The 15259-nt window shown below is 40.6% G+C and overlaps 1 protein-coding gene across 1 annotated transcript in view; it reads right to left on the reverse strand.

Moving 5' to 3' along the window:
* The window catches only part of ACVR1 (activin A receptor type 1), a 76522-nt gene that overhangs the window by 53292 nt on the left and 7971 nt on the right, over window positions 1-15259 (reverse strand). Inside the window, exon 2 of the mRNA XM_007446448.1 lies at window positions 3474-3547. Within this exon, the coding sequence (XP_007446510.1) occupies window positions 3474-3540 (67 nt within the window). The 5' untranslated portion in view covers window positions 3541-3547. The remainder of the gene's footprint in view (window positions 1-3473; window positions 3548-15259) is intronic.

Genomic DNA, 15259 nt, shown 5'->3' on the forward strand with positions numbered 1-15259 from the left:
CTTTCCCTATTCTTTCCCACTTCCCCTTCTCTATCCGTATTACATTTCCACCTCAATTTTTCTTCCACTCTTTTTTTTTCTATCGTGCCCACACCAAGAGTCCACCAGGACAGCACATGAAACCTGAAGGATTGTCCGACCACACAGAACTGCTACTGTACCTAGAGAAGCACACAGAATTTGGAGGGACTTCATTTCACAACATTCCTTATTTATTTTTTTTTTTTACTGATCATATTATGTAGCAACTAAAAAGAGGAAAAATCCTAGCAACTTGCCTATTACGTCTCCAGACATTGTCAAGTGTCCCTTGGGGGATAAAATTAACCCCTCAGATGAGAACTACTATTAACCCACCAACTATTCCCAGCCCATTTCTTCTTAGTAATTCTTTCAACCTAGGACCCAACCTCTCTTCTGGTTAAACACCTCCTACTCCTTTAAACTTGCCACACAGGATCCTTATTTCATATCTTTTTGGCACTAATTAAAATGATTGCAATATTATTGGACTGTATCAAACAACACTGCTTAGAGAAGAATATAGACTACGGATACCTAAAGTGGTTGACGATAGCATTTTTTAATAGAAACAATGTAAGCTGCTTTATATAATTGTAAATTTTCATAGTAGTAAAAAAGAACAGATAAAATTCACATTTTTTATTATCTTCAAAACCCAGTGTGTACTTTACACTTAAAGCATATCTTGGCTTGTATCAGCTGCACTTTGAGTGCTCAATATGTAGCTAGTGGCTCCCTGACTATAATACATGTCAATGAACATGGGAAGGAGGGAGGAACAGATCAAATATTATACACCTAATATATAACAAAACAGATTTCTAGTACATCAAGCACTGATTTTTCCACAGTGTTGGCTACATTAACTTGTATTATATGCCTTCGTGGAAACTTATCAAGTGTATAAAACTGATCACTATACCCCCAAGAGCCTGTAAGAGGGGGATGAGTCTTACTGGCCCATCTGACCACAACAAGGCTGAGATTCACACCATAAGCACCACTCCTCATGGAGCAAATCTTATAAAATAAAGTGCAAACTGCTCAATACACAATAAAATAAGAGTTTGTTTACACATCTAGAAAGATTTACACCAACATGCTAAAAGCAATTACATGTAAGTGCAGGGAATTATAGGCAACTTTTATTTTCTTTTTCTCTTATCTCTCGTGGACTCCACAGAGGCAGTGCCATCCCTAAGTAGCTTTTTGCAAATGGGGAGAAGGGAGGATGGTGAAAATGAGTTAGGCCCTAAAATGCCTGTGTGATCCCACACAACTAAGAGTTACCCTGTGCCCCTCTTCAGGTTCTCAATGGCCCACCCACTAAGCATTCATTTACATGAAAACCGCTGTATAATTAATTGAACCTAATACCTAACTCTTTTATACATAAAAATACAAAGCATGTCTTATACTGCCTTAATGTATAAGAAATTTTCTCAAAATATAACCACTGTGTAAATCAAGGGACAAACAGTTCTCTGTTTTGTTGGGATTCTACCAAAATTTGTTCACCAAGTCAGAAAATTCAAGCACTGCAGGCAAGATCACTTGTGATAATTAAGTCACCGATACAATACACTAGTACCAATGTTTTCTGTTTTCTAAGACATCAAAGATTATTGTGTGTGTGTGTGTGTGTGTGTGTGTGTGTGTGTGTGTGTACAGGTATATATTTTTATACAAACATTTGTTACTTCATTACATCTTCTAGTGTACTCATGCCCAACTACACTAGATTATATTACATTTGTCTATACGTACTATTTTAATTATATGACATATTTAATTACATATTATTTTCAGAGAATTTTCTCTTCATTTCAGATAGTGAATTATATTGAATTTTTAAAATTTATGTTTATAAGAAAGGTATGGTGTGTATAGGTTGCACTCCAAGAAAATCAAGGGACATTATCAAATATGTAAAAAAAGGGGATGTTCTAGAAATCTAGACACAGACCTTATACCCGTCATAAAAATTATTCAATTAACAGATCACAGACCTAAATGTACAACACAACACTATAAAACTCCTATTAGATAACACAGGAGATTACCTAGATTACCTCAGTGAGTATGGCAATAACTTTTTTTTTTTTGGCAATAACTTTTTAGAGGCATGATCCATGAAAAAAATAATTAATAAGCTGGACTCCATTAAAATTAAAACTTCTGCTCTGTGAAAGATAATGTCAAAAGAATGACAAGACAAACCACAGACTGGGAGAAAACATATGCAAAAGACATCTGATAAAGGACTATTATCCAAAATATACCAAGAACTCTGAAAAAACAACAATAAGAAAACAAAGAGCCCAAATAAAAAATGGGCCAAAGACCTTAAAGACACCGCAATAAAGATATACAAATGGCAAATAAGCACATGAAAAGACGCTCCACATCATACATCATCAGGGAAATGCAAATTAAAACGAGACACCACCACATACCTATAAGAATGGCCAAAATCCAGAACACTGATAACACCACATTCTAGTGAGGATGTGGAACAATAGGAACTCTCATACGTTGCTGGTGGGAATGCAAAATGGAACAGCCACTTTGGAAGACAGCTTAGCAGTTTCTAACAAAACGAAACATACTCTACCATACAATCCAGCAATCACAATCCTTGGTGTTTACCCAAAGGAGTTGAAAACTTATATCTACACAAAAACCTGCACGTGGATGTTTATAGCAGCTTTATTCATAATTACCAAAACTTGGAAGCAATCAAGATGGCCTTCAGTAGGTGAACGGATAAATAAACTGTGGTCCATCCAGACAATGAAACATTACTCAGCACTAAAAGGAAATGAACTATTAAGCCATGAAGAGACACGAAGGAACCTTAAATGCAAAATACTAAGTGAAAGAAGCCAATATGAAAAGGCTATCTATACTGTATGAATCCAACTACATGACATTCTGGAAAAGGCAAAACTATGGAGGCAGTAAAAGAATCAGTGGTTGGCAGGGGTTGCAGAGGTGGAGAGAGAGGAATAGGTGGAGCTCAGAGGATTTTTAGGGCAGTGGAATACTCTGTATGATACTATAATGATGGATACATGTCATTATACATTTGTCCAAACCCACAGAATGTACACCACCAAGAGTGAACCCTAATGTAAATTACAGACTGGGGTGATTATGACGTGTCAATGTAGGTTCATCAATTATAACAAATGTACCACTTTGGTTGGGGGGATGTTGATAATTGGGGAGGCTATACATGTGTCGGGGCAGGGGGTATATGAGAAATCTCTGTATAGTCCTCTCAATTTTGCTGTGAACCTAAAAAACAGCTTTAAAAAAATAAAGTCTTAAAAATGGGGGGAGGGGAGGATTGCTAAGTCTGATAGGATTAAGAACAAACTACTTTACAGTAAGCCAAACAATACACAGTATACTCATCCTGCCCCAAATAGTTGTGAGCCACTTACCTTCCATACTAGGGGAAGGGAAAGCAATCATCATTAGCACAGGAAGAATCATCACTCCATCTACCATTGTACAACTGTGGAAGGTAAAAAAGAGATATCAGTAAAACAAAAAAATTTAACTGTAGGATGACAAATTAAATTAAGCATACCATCTTCAAACTGCCATTCAAGGCCTTTCTTACAAATCCCCCTCACATATGTTGCCTTATTTCTTAGTACATTTAAACATATACCCTTTACATGGATCTAAATAAATCATCTTAAAGAGTTAATCAGATTTACCTCCTACTGGTGGCCACTCTGAGGCAACTTTCTCTGAGTCTACCCACTTACAAAGAACTCAAAAGGGACATGAAAAATTCTCAGCTGTAAGGCCAGGCATTCCTAAAGGACTTTAGGTTTGAATTTTATTTTATGCCACGGAATGCAAAATTGGCACCAAGTTAAAAACTCTAAGAAGCACGAATAGACTGTTCTAACACGATGTTAAAGATTAAGTGACTGAATAATCCAAACCAAATTGCTATGTTTGAGCCTTCCTTTAAAAGGATTAGAGGTGAAGCAACGTACATCGTCATACAGCCCCAAAAAAGAAAAAAAATAAAACAAAACACAAAACTGTAACTTATCCCTCATCTATGGCAAAGCAATGTATTCTTACATTAACCTCAAATTTAACAAAGCATTGACACAATCAAGACATGAAGAAATCATATAAAATCTTAATATATGAAACTATAACAGAGAGAAAATAAGATACTTGATATAAATTTTAAGTTGATATTGCCCTAAAACTACATTGGCAGAAGCTCAATGTTCTGAGTCAAGGGGTTACAACAAAGAACTTTTCCATCTGAATAATTCCTATAAAATTTTGGAAATATGATGAGAGTTTGGCTATACTAATTCTTTATTACAAAGAATAATTTTTAAAAATTAAACCTTGAACTAGTTGCAATTTTCTGGATGGTAAAATAAAGAGAAAACGGGTAAAGTTCTTTAGTGAATAGGTTCATGTGCTATCTTACTCTTAAAGCTTCAAAGAAAAGAGCAAAAGCCCACTGCTATCTAAGCTGTTTGGAATGGACACCTTCTGACTCATCTTCTTAAAATCAGTTTTTTGGTTAGTAGTCTGACTGTTCATTCCCCGCACCTCTATTCTATCTTACTATCCCTCACTTCAATTTGTCCACAACTGTATTTCAGACTAACCCTTCTCTAACAGCAAGGTGAGGGAAGGGAGTAAAGGAGAGTTTAATGGACCTTCCTTTTACATTTTTAAAAGCACGTGGAACCTGAGTGACTCCCTTTCTACTGTTGCTGTTGTTATTATTACTATTATTTCCACGTTCACATAGATCTTTCCTAGAGCAAGCCCTTGTTTGATATAAATGCAAATGCCTCACTTCACCCTGGAACCCTCATAACCAGTACTGACCCCTCCATCACCATCTCATCTCTGTGCCTTTGAACAGAAACGCACTGTTGGTTCCCTCCACCCCAGATGCCTTGAGCCTCCCCCTCCACCTCTCTCCTACCCAACTCCCTCTTCCTGTCATCCACGATCTAGCTCAAAAGGCAAATGCTTGGTGCAACACCTCTCCATCAGCAGTGATTTCAACCCCCCAGCACTGGTCTAACACCACTCCGAATCAATCATTTGTCTATGTCAATCTCCAGCACTAGCCTACTTGCCCCCAAAAGGGGTGCATGCATCCAAGGGCCACACAAGACAATGCATTAAATTATGGGATGAAAATACTAAAACTTATATCTTATAAAAACTGATTTAATCTAACAGAGTGATAAATAACTTGACCCTTTATTTGGTCTCTGTCTCAGTCCCTTAGGATAGTCCACTACAAGAGGTATCTTGCAGAAGTGGGAGTTACACAATGTGAAAGAGTGGACATTGTTTGCTTATAGAATACAGCCATGTGCTATACTCTTGAGGGTTTACTGAAGTGGAATTACAGGTTGTAATGGCTAGATATAATGAAATGAGCCCTCCCCAAACTGCAAGTGTTCTAAATCCATTAAAGAAACTACAGATTGAATATGTTATTAATGAAAGTACCAGAGAAGACTAAGAAAATGGTGGAACTTATATAGCTATTCCTAGTGGTTCTTTGTTAATCAGTTTAAAGAAAAACAATTAACATTCAGTTCACTGTGACATGAAGCAGGCTCACCAAATTCAGAATTTAAAAATACATTAAGGGCTTCCCTGGTGGCGCAGTGCTTGAGAGTCCGCCTGCCGATGCAGGAGACGCGGGTTCGTGCCCCGTTTCGGGAGGATCCCACGTGCCGCGGAGCGGCTGGGCCCGTGAGCCATGGCCGCTGGGCCTGCGCGTCCGGAGCCTGTGCTCCGCAATGGGAGAGGCCACAACAGTGAGAGGCCCGCACAACGCAAGAAAAAAAAAAAAAAAAAAAATACATTAAAAACTGATTTGCATCCAGTATCATAAACAATAAACATTATCCTGAGTAGCCTGAGATTTTCGTCAATAATTTATTACCGTTAGCCATACCTCAAATATTTCGTCTTAAATCTTTTTAAAATTTCTATTTTATGTATGTCTTATAACACATAGTTTAACTTTATATAAAACTTATAAGCAACATACATATTGAGAGTACACACTCAAAAAACTTTTTTTTTTTTTTTTTGGCGGTACGTGGGCCTCTCACTGTTGTGGCCTCTCCCATTGCGGAGCACAGGCTCCGGACGCGCAGGCTCAGCGGCCATGGCCCACGGGCCCAGCCGCTCCGCGGCATGTGGGATCCTCCCAGACCAGGGCACGAACCTGTGTCCCCTGCATCGGAAGGCGGACTCTCAACCACTGCGCCACCAGGGAAGCCCTCAAAAAACTTTTTAACTGATGGGACATATCATTAAAAGCCTTTGAAAAGTATTGAACTATATCTCAGTCTTACCTTTGAATTCCCAGTCCGTCCGTCCTTCCTTCCTTCCTTCCTTCCTTCCTTCCTTCCTTTCCTCCCTCCCTCCCTTCCCTCAACAACTATTGAGAGGCTGCTATGTGCTAGAAATTAGAAACTTAGAATGATAAAGATATACAAACATGGTCCTTACTATTACATAACTTACACAATCTATCTATGGTGGTAGTCAAATAATCATCCAAAAGACTGCACAATTAAAAACTGAATTAAGTGTTAGGAAGAAACATGGTTAAATAAGACTGCTAACAAAACAATTTAAGATTTTTTGGAGGGTGGAGGAGCTTCCCTGGGTAGATTATATATAAACAGGAACCAGAAAGGTGAGTAGGAGGTACTACAAAAAGGATAAGAGTATGTGAGCTCTTGTGTATGTGTGTGTGTGTGTGTGTGTGTATGTGTGTGTGTGTGCGTGTGTGTGTGTGTGTGTTTGTGTTGGGGTGGGGAGCACTCTGTGGTGGAGACAGGAGGGCATTTAAGGAAAAAGGCACAGCTTCTCGGCTTCTACACGGGTCCTGTGGCCAGGGGAAGCTTGGTGTTCCCCGAGGACTTAAAACATATTTCACATGTGAAATAAAAACACCAGGCTAGGACATAGGGAGCCTACAGAGAAGAGTGATAAGGAGAGAAAACCCAAGAAGGCTGGAGAGGTAGCCCCCGGCCAGAACCTGGGTAAAACATGGTAAGCCCTAGTAAGCCCCCTACTCACCTCCCTACATTCGTTGGTTGTCAAGGCCCCTCTCCACCCCATCCTCCCAGGCACACCAACTAGCCAGCTCCCTGCCTATCTCTGGACCTCTGTATATATGAAGCTCCCAGTGACTGAGCCCTTCTTTCAGGACCCAACCTGGCAAATTCCTATTCAACCTTCAAGCCTCAACTTAAATGTCACTTCCTTCTAGAAGCTTGCCTAAACCCTCATATGCTCTCATTACACTCTCATACACCACTGTGTTAATTTTTATTTATAGCACTTATCATAATTAATAATTACATATTCATATTTGAGTGTGTGCTTTTGAACATCTGTCTCCCTCATTGGACTGTAAACTTCATGGTAGTAAAATCTATAGTCTATTTTGTTCATCGCTACTAGAGCCAAGTAGGTGCACATTTAATACTCATTGATTTCAAATTCTTCCTGAACTAATCAGCTCAATTTAACTTTAATTTCCAAAGAATTAGAAATTACCCTCGCCCCGGCCACCCGTTAACACAAAAGCACATACACACCTGCAAAGGAATAGCAGGATTAAGACATTTATCATCTCTGTTAACTTTAATCTCTAGAATTTAGTTCAGGTAATAATAAAAGTCAGCAGTTAACAAGTTTCAAGCTTCGAAATCAAGAATTCTTTCACTTTTTTAAAAAAGAATTCTAAAAGACAATCACCATTGACAATTTTTCCTGTCACAAAGCCAACAAAAGCCCATGCCCCTAAACACCTTTTAACTGATTATTATTGTGCAAGCAAAATTAAAACAATAATTTAGGCTCCTAAATGGAAAACAGGGGAAAAAAGGAGTTATAAATTCAGGCTTCCAAACTAATCTGCTGTTTTATAGATAGATAGCTCAAAATCTGCCAAAAATCTTTGGGAAAAAATGTCAGCAGCATTTACTGGTTGCCATTCTGTTCAGTGTCTGGAGTGTCTCTGCTGACCAGTTAATTCAGCTATTAAAAATGGAACTTTCAAAAGGAAAGGGAAAAGAAATGTAGGGAGGAGAATGTTCTGGAATAAATTTCCAGATCATATTTTACATATAAAGAACATCAATATGCTGAAGTCCCAACTTGAAGCCCCAAGGATCTACTTCGAATTTTTAAATATACTAAAAAGGAAACATTGTCTTTACAAGTAATTTTCAACTCCCTTGTGCTCAAGTATTTTTGGCTAAGGAGTTTCAGATGTGGGCTGGCCAAAAAGATGAACGGGTAGTGGGAAAAGAGAGTGGCAATAATTCAATAGTTCAGGGATGCTTTACTCCAATAGTTTTTAAAATTTTTGGCCTCAGAATCTCTTTATACTCTTGAAAATTATTGAGGACTCTAAGGACCTTGTCTATGTAAGTTATTTCTACCAATATTTACTCTATTAGAAATTAAAATGGAGAATGTGTTAAATACTGTATTTGTTTTAAAATAACAATAAACATATTACCCTATTTTTTCTAAATTAAAAAAGAACTGTATTTTCCCCCACAGAAAGGTCTAATGAGGAAAGTGGCATTACTTTGCATTTTTGCAAATCTCTATGTTTGGCTTAGTAGAAGGCAACTGGATTCTCATATATGATTCTGCATTCAATCTGGAATGACATGTATCAGCTGAAGAAAAGAGAATCCAACTTCGCACATGAAGACGTATATGTGACTGGAAGGAGGACCTTGTGGAACCGCTGAGAAAGTCTTGGAAACTCCAGAGGATCTCAGACCATGCCCAACCAAATCCTTACGCAATATTCTAAGGCTAAAATCCCTTACTGCAAAAACTCATAGGCTACTGGGGGTTACAGAATATTATCTGAAGGGTATGGAGTATAAATTTTTGCCCCAGTATATACCACCGCCTTTCTGTTCTTGGATAAGGCCCTCTAGCCCTGGTAACTGATCTTAATATTTCAGACACAAGGCAAAGAGCTATGCAGAAAAAGGTTAGGGACCTCAGGTCTTAACTAAGGTACCCTCTTTAAATCAGTGCCATCTTTTTACAGTGTCTCAGGACTACTCCCTTGGGAGACAGAACAGTCCCATGATATTGTACTCAAAACAGGCATACCACCAGGGCAAAACAGAGCTGCTTTCCAAATCCTGTGGTACTTTTCAAACTCCATTTATAGATCAGACTGACATCCAGTTAGGGAGCTAGCGTTTAGCTCAATTTTTAACACATGTGGGCTTGAGACCAAGTTTGGCACTTCTTTCGCTCATCACAATTTTACAGCTGGATAAAGCCACAGATATACTGCAATACATCCCCCCAAAAATCACAAAGCATTTTGATGTCAGTCACAGAATAACCAGGAGTATAATGCACTTCTATATTCAACCTTTAGAACTCATATTAAGCAATCTAGTTGATAATCTACTATAAGAATAAAAGATATTTCTAAAACCTAAAGTTATGAACAGCAAGCAACTTGTTATCTGTATGCTGAGGATGAAAGCAAAGCTGTAAGATGAACCCTGAGCCTCTTTCCCATCAGAAGATTCTACAAAATGTTCATCTGTCTGGCCTGGTGGCCTAGACTCATTTGGTTTGTCCATTTGTTCAACACATCATCTACTGAGCACCTACTCGTTCAAAAGGGACTTTCTTGATGCTCTTCTCAATTCAATTTCTAACACTCTCCAAGTTAGAAAGAATCTTGAAAGATGGGTTGCACATTCACCCATCCCTATTTTGAATGACTTTTTCACCATCCACGTGAAGTCGCTCACTCACCGTCGGTGAGGGCTATCACAACTGTTCCATGACAGTTTTTTCTTTATGTCTCTTTTATATGGCCTATGCTACGCCTTCCATAAGAAAAAACAAATCTTTCTCTTTAATATAAAAGGTAGAGGCAAAGCAGAAAAGTAGAGTGATTCTGCTTTCCCTTAGTCATCTGTCAACAGCACATCATTATTACAGTAACAGCAGTGCCACTTACTAAGCAGCCAGGCACTGTGCTTAGGGATCCTATGTATTATCTCTTTCAACCTCTCCCCAAAACACTCTAAAATAAATACTCCTATTAATCCCAGTTTACAGACAAGAAAATGGGTAGCTAGAAGTAACTTGCTCAAGCACACAAAGCCAAACCCAAAGCCATGTGACCAGAGTTCAGGTCCTAATTAACAAACGCTCACAACCTTCATTAAACCAGCCAGCCAGTTTAGCTTCCTAAACTATGGAACTAACCATAGGCCTCCTTAACATTTTATCCAAGCTTCAACACGTTGTGCACTTTACCCACCTTGATTTTCCTCTCAGAAAACAATCTTTACTCATGGTTATTTGGGCCACCTTTATCATGCCCTCTTTCCAGTTCTCTAACCTCAAATTAATTTCATATACCCTGTAACCTCAGATTATCTCCCCTGCCGCTGGGGGGGGGGGGGGGGGGGGGGGGGGAGGGGGGGGGGGGGGGTGGGAATCTTGATGTGAAAGGAAAGGCAAGCCACGTTGCTAGTACACAAGTGGTTGCTACCTCCTCCCTCCCATCCCCATTCTTCAGTTCTCTTGCGATGCATCATAAAATAAAAACAGGCATTAGCGTTAAGTCGGGCACATTTGGGGGGCAAATTAGATCCAGCAAGACAGACTCTAAACATACAATCTTGAGGGAAGGTATACTTACAACCACCACGTCCAAGGGGGACAAAAATCAGCCATTATGTGACAATAGTTATGTCTCTTCTATGCTCAACAAGCAGAGAGAGAACCCAAGGACAGCTTGCTCCAAACTACCTGGGACTTTGGAAAGGGTGGAGAGAGACATGGGCTGTCAGTTATAGCTGCAAAGAAAGGCTAAACCAAAGCATCATACCATATAAGTTAAGTCAGGGTCTTTTCTCCAGTTCACAAATGACCTGTGAAATATTTTTAACACCACACTCTGTCTGAACTGGCAATGTGCAAGTTGCCAGGGCTTGGTTTTATATAGACTTCACTGCTGCCGGAGGGTTTCTGGTGGGGTGTTACTTTCAGAATATTAGCATGTAATTTGATCTTTCAAGATAGATGAATACAAATAGCTTCTTGGACAAGTCCTATAGTACTGAAATCCAGCCCCTGGATCAGTTCATCCTGTAGTTAGAGGAAATAATTACAGATTATTTCAGGAAAGAAAGGGTTTTGACTGAAAGAGTTACACTACAAACATTCCAGCTGTGACAGATGGACCCAAGATATGGTTTGGAAAGGCCAGGAAAAGAATAGTATAATCTGGTTTAAAAAAAAAAGGCAAGGGTAGGTAAATGAGGCTTGACTGAATGAAAAGTAAGTAAAAGGATAAGCTACCATGTTAGAACCAAAGAAACCCCAGTAGACTTACTTTAATTGTATACAGAACGAAACTGACTTTGCTACACCCCTACTAAATATAAAGATAATAACTAAGCTAAGCTTCTGAGATTCCAGTGTTTTGATCACCCACGGCATGCCTTAATGGTATCTCAAGTCTCGGTTTTATTTGGACGCGCTTGACTACATGGAAACTGTCCCTCATCTTCCACTTCACTCCCTCTGTATCAAATAGCCACGGCTCTCGCTTTGTTTCAACTGATAGGACCCATCATCTCCCAGCTGTTTTGTTCTATTCTCTTAGGCAGCTCAGGGCTCCTCTCCCTCCAGTTTACAAACTGGGACTTTCTTTTATTTATTTATTTTTTTTCCTTACCTACCGGTAGAAAGGACCCTGTTATTCCCCCTACCCTCACCCCCAACTCCACCAGTGAAACTCTTAGATGAGTAACTGTGAAGTCCACCTAAAATCCCACCTCCTGGGATTCCCTGGTGGCGCAGTGGTTGAGAGTCTGCCTGCCAATGCAGGGGACACGGGTTCAAGCCCTGGTCTGGGAGGATCCCACATGCCGCGGAGCAACTGGGCCCGTGAGCCACAATTACTGAGTCTGCGCGTCTGGAGCCTGTGCTCCGCAACAAGAGAGGCCGCGATAGTGAGAGGCCCGCGCACCGCGATGAAGAGCGGCCCCCGCTTGCCACAACTAGAGAAAGCCCGCGCACAGAAACGAAGACCCAACACAGCCATAAATAAATAAATAAACAAAACAAATAAAATCCCACCTCCTCCCAAAGCCCTCAGTTAGATGACTTCTCGGCCCTCTGCTGCATTTCTCACTGCCTGCAGTTTCCCCTTTAGCCTAAGAGTGCAGACCCTTCCTATCTCTCCTGTTACCAGACAAATGGTATCTCAGGCACTGCCATCTGACACAACTGTCTCAATTCTAAGGCTAATGTGACTAACGTGTAATAATTTGAAGGGTGGGGGGGAAATTAAAAAAGACGTCAGCACCAAGGAGGTCTATTTCTCTCTCTCTCTTTTTAAAATGGGAGGCACTAGAGCAGATTTCTGTGGAGGTGAGAAAAACCACCCTTTATACACCAGCCTGACCAGGGCCCTTCTCATCCATACCCCACACACACTCAAGCCCATTCCTGCCTCAGACCTCCCCACGCTCAGCCCACAGCACCCTGCCGTCTTCTTCACAGCACTTAACGCTGCGTGACATCTGTCAGTTATGTATTAGTTTATTGGTCTTTACTATGTCTCTCCCTCTCCCATCCCTCCTTACTCCACACACCAAACTTTCAGCAGCGTGAGAGTGAGGACTCTGCCTGGCTCATGGCTACATCGCCATCCTGGCACATACGAGGCACTCAATGTAAATTAAAACACATTAATTCTAACATCTTAGTCTATGTTACACTTTGGTTTGGGTGGGGAGAGGAAAGTGAGGTTTAAGGAGGTTTAAGTGAGGTTTAAGAGTGAGGTTTTACAGGCTGGCCAGGAAATGACTGGGGGAGAGGGCTGCTCTTCATCCTCAATGCAATATAGCTGCAACCAGGTGTTGGAGATAAAGTAAAAGATATCATTTGTAACCTGGATTTCAGTTTTCAAGGGTGTCATCCAAGAGAAGCAGCCAAACAAAAAGACGGCTGGCAGACTCTGGGTATAGCAGACAACTCCCTGGTGGACAGTATCCCATTTGGATAGGACTGCTTGGATCTCTAGTTGCAGACACCAGCTGATCTGCCCAGAGCCATCCCCAGTGACCTCTGAAACAGCTTCTGTAGCTTGAAAATACACCTCCTACCAGTCAGGAATTGACATATCATCTCCCCCCACTCTGCCCCCCACTAGTCTCCTAACAGTTATTGACGCTATTTGGAAAGCCATGCTTCCACGCCTATTAATAACCTTCAGAAAACCCTGAGGAAGTGTCAAGAGAAAAATAGATCTGGCTGATGGAAGCCAAAGACTCAATCAGAGGTTATAATTAGCAATTAATAGATTTGAAGAAAAAGAAAGTTGTAACATTTTCTGTATCACAGGTTATCTGTTCAGGAAGCTTAAAACAAAATATTTAGCCAATGAATTCAAGGAATGCTGAGTCAAGAACACCACCAGTCTTTACAGAAAGAAACTCTTTTGAAGACCGCTTATCTATTTAAATAAACCACCTACTAAGTTTATCCTCACATCAACAATTCCAGAGAATTTAGCCTGGCTGATATCATTAAACCTTTATAGTTATTTACATCGTTATAAAGTTTCTTCAGGTGACACCTTAAATAGCAACCAAATCAATCTATTCTAAAATAACTGAACAACTAATTAACATTCATCTTTAAAAAGACTTTTCTTAGTGGTCTTTCTCCTCTCCCCTCCCCCAGTTAGAATGTGATTAACGGAATTCTCTCACAACTTAGCTTGAAATATGCTTTTGCCCCTGGAGCAGCTAAAGCAGAATCAGATAACTGTGGTATGACTCAACAAATGCACAGCTGTTCATTTAAATATATCCATCAAAAGTATAAATATGATCATGAGAAAGAAAGTGAGCCGTGTACACAGGGTCAGAGTACAAGTGGAACAAGTTAGCATCGAAGTAACCACAACAGAAAACAAGGAGGAGGGGAAATAAGACAGGGAGAGGCTCTGATACCACACAGAAAGAGACCAGAAAACTTTCATAACCAAAAAACCACCCAGCCAAACCAAAACGCTCGTGGCGCAGTAGTTAAGAATCTGCCTGCCAATGCAGGGGACACGGGTTCAAGTCCTGGTCCAGGAAGATCCCACATGCCACGGAGCAGCTAAGCCTGTGCGCCACAACTACTGAGCCCGCGTGCCACAACTACTGAAGCCTGCGTGCCTAGAGCCCACGCTCCGCAACAAGAGAAGCCACCGCAGTGAGAAGCCCACACACCACAACGAAGAGTAGCCCGCGCTCGCCACAACTAGAGAGAGCCCGCGCACAGCAACGAAGACCCAACACAGCCAAAAAAATAAATAAGATCAATACATTTATTTAAAAAAAAAAAATCAAAATGCTCAATTGACCTAAATTAGAAATGAATGGCACGTTAAAAGTAAAAATAAATGCACTCTACTAAGTGGGGAGAAAGAAACGAAATCTAGGAGACAGAAGATGCTCCCAAGTACACGGAGGTAGAAAGCCTACAGGGTAGAAATGATGAATCCAACCTATTATAAAGAACAAAGACATGGAGGCAGAGAAAAACAGGAGGAACAGGGTACTCACCTCAGTCCTCTCCCCACAACCTTCGAAGTCAGACATTAGGAAATCCAGAAAATGTAGGGATCCCTCCAACAGTCAGTCCCAAAGCAAATAACTGGAAAGCACCACCCTGTACCGGGCAACCCTTCTCGGGAGGTTCTAGGCGTATAAGAGTGTCACCTGAACACGAAGAAAAGGAAACCAAAAAAGAGGAAACAGAATGTGAAGAAGAGCAGGAGTGCTGAATAAGAAAACAGGCCAACGTCAGCCGTAAAAACCCCACTCCTTCCTTCTTCCTCGGGGAGGGGCCCAAAGGCCCAGTCAGAACTTGAGAAGCAGAGATCCCTATGCACACACTTGAGGACCTCTCCTCCTTTAATGTGTAAATCAAAATACTAACAAATACAAAGAACATCTAATTCATGATGACCATTTTCAAGCTTTCCCCAAACCATCAAAACTCACGTGCTTGGCAAAAAAAATAACCTATCGGGCTTCCCTGGTGGCGCAGTGGTTGAGAGGCCGCCTGCCGATGCAGGGGACACGGGTTCGTGCCCCGGTCCGGGAAGATCCCACAT

This window comes from Lipotes vexillifer, unplaced genomic scaffold (genome assembly GCF_000442215.2).
Source record: "Lipotes vexillifer unplaced genomic scaffold, Lipotes_vexillifer_v1.1 scaffold173, whole genome shotgun sequence".
Lineage (NCBI taxonomy): Eukaryota > Metazoa > Chordata > Mammalia > Artiodactyla > Lipotidae > Lipotes > Lipotes vexillifer.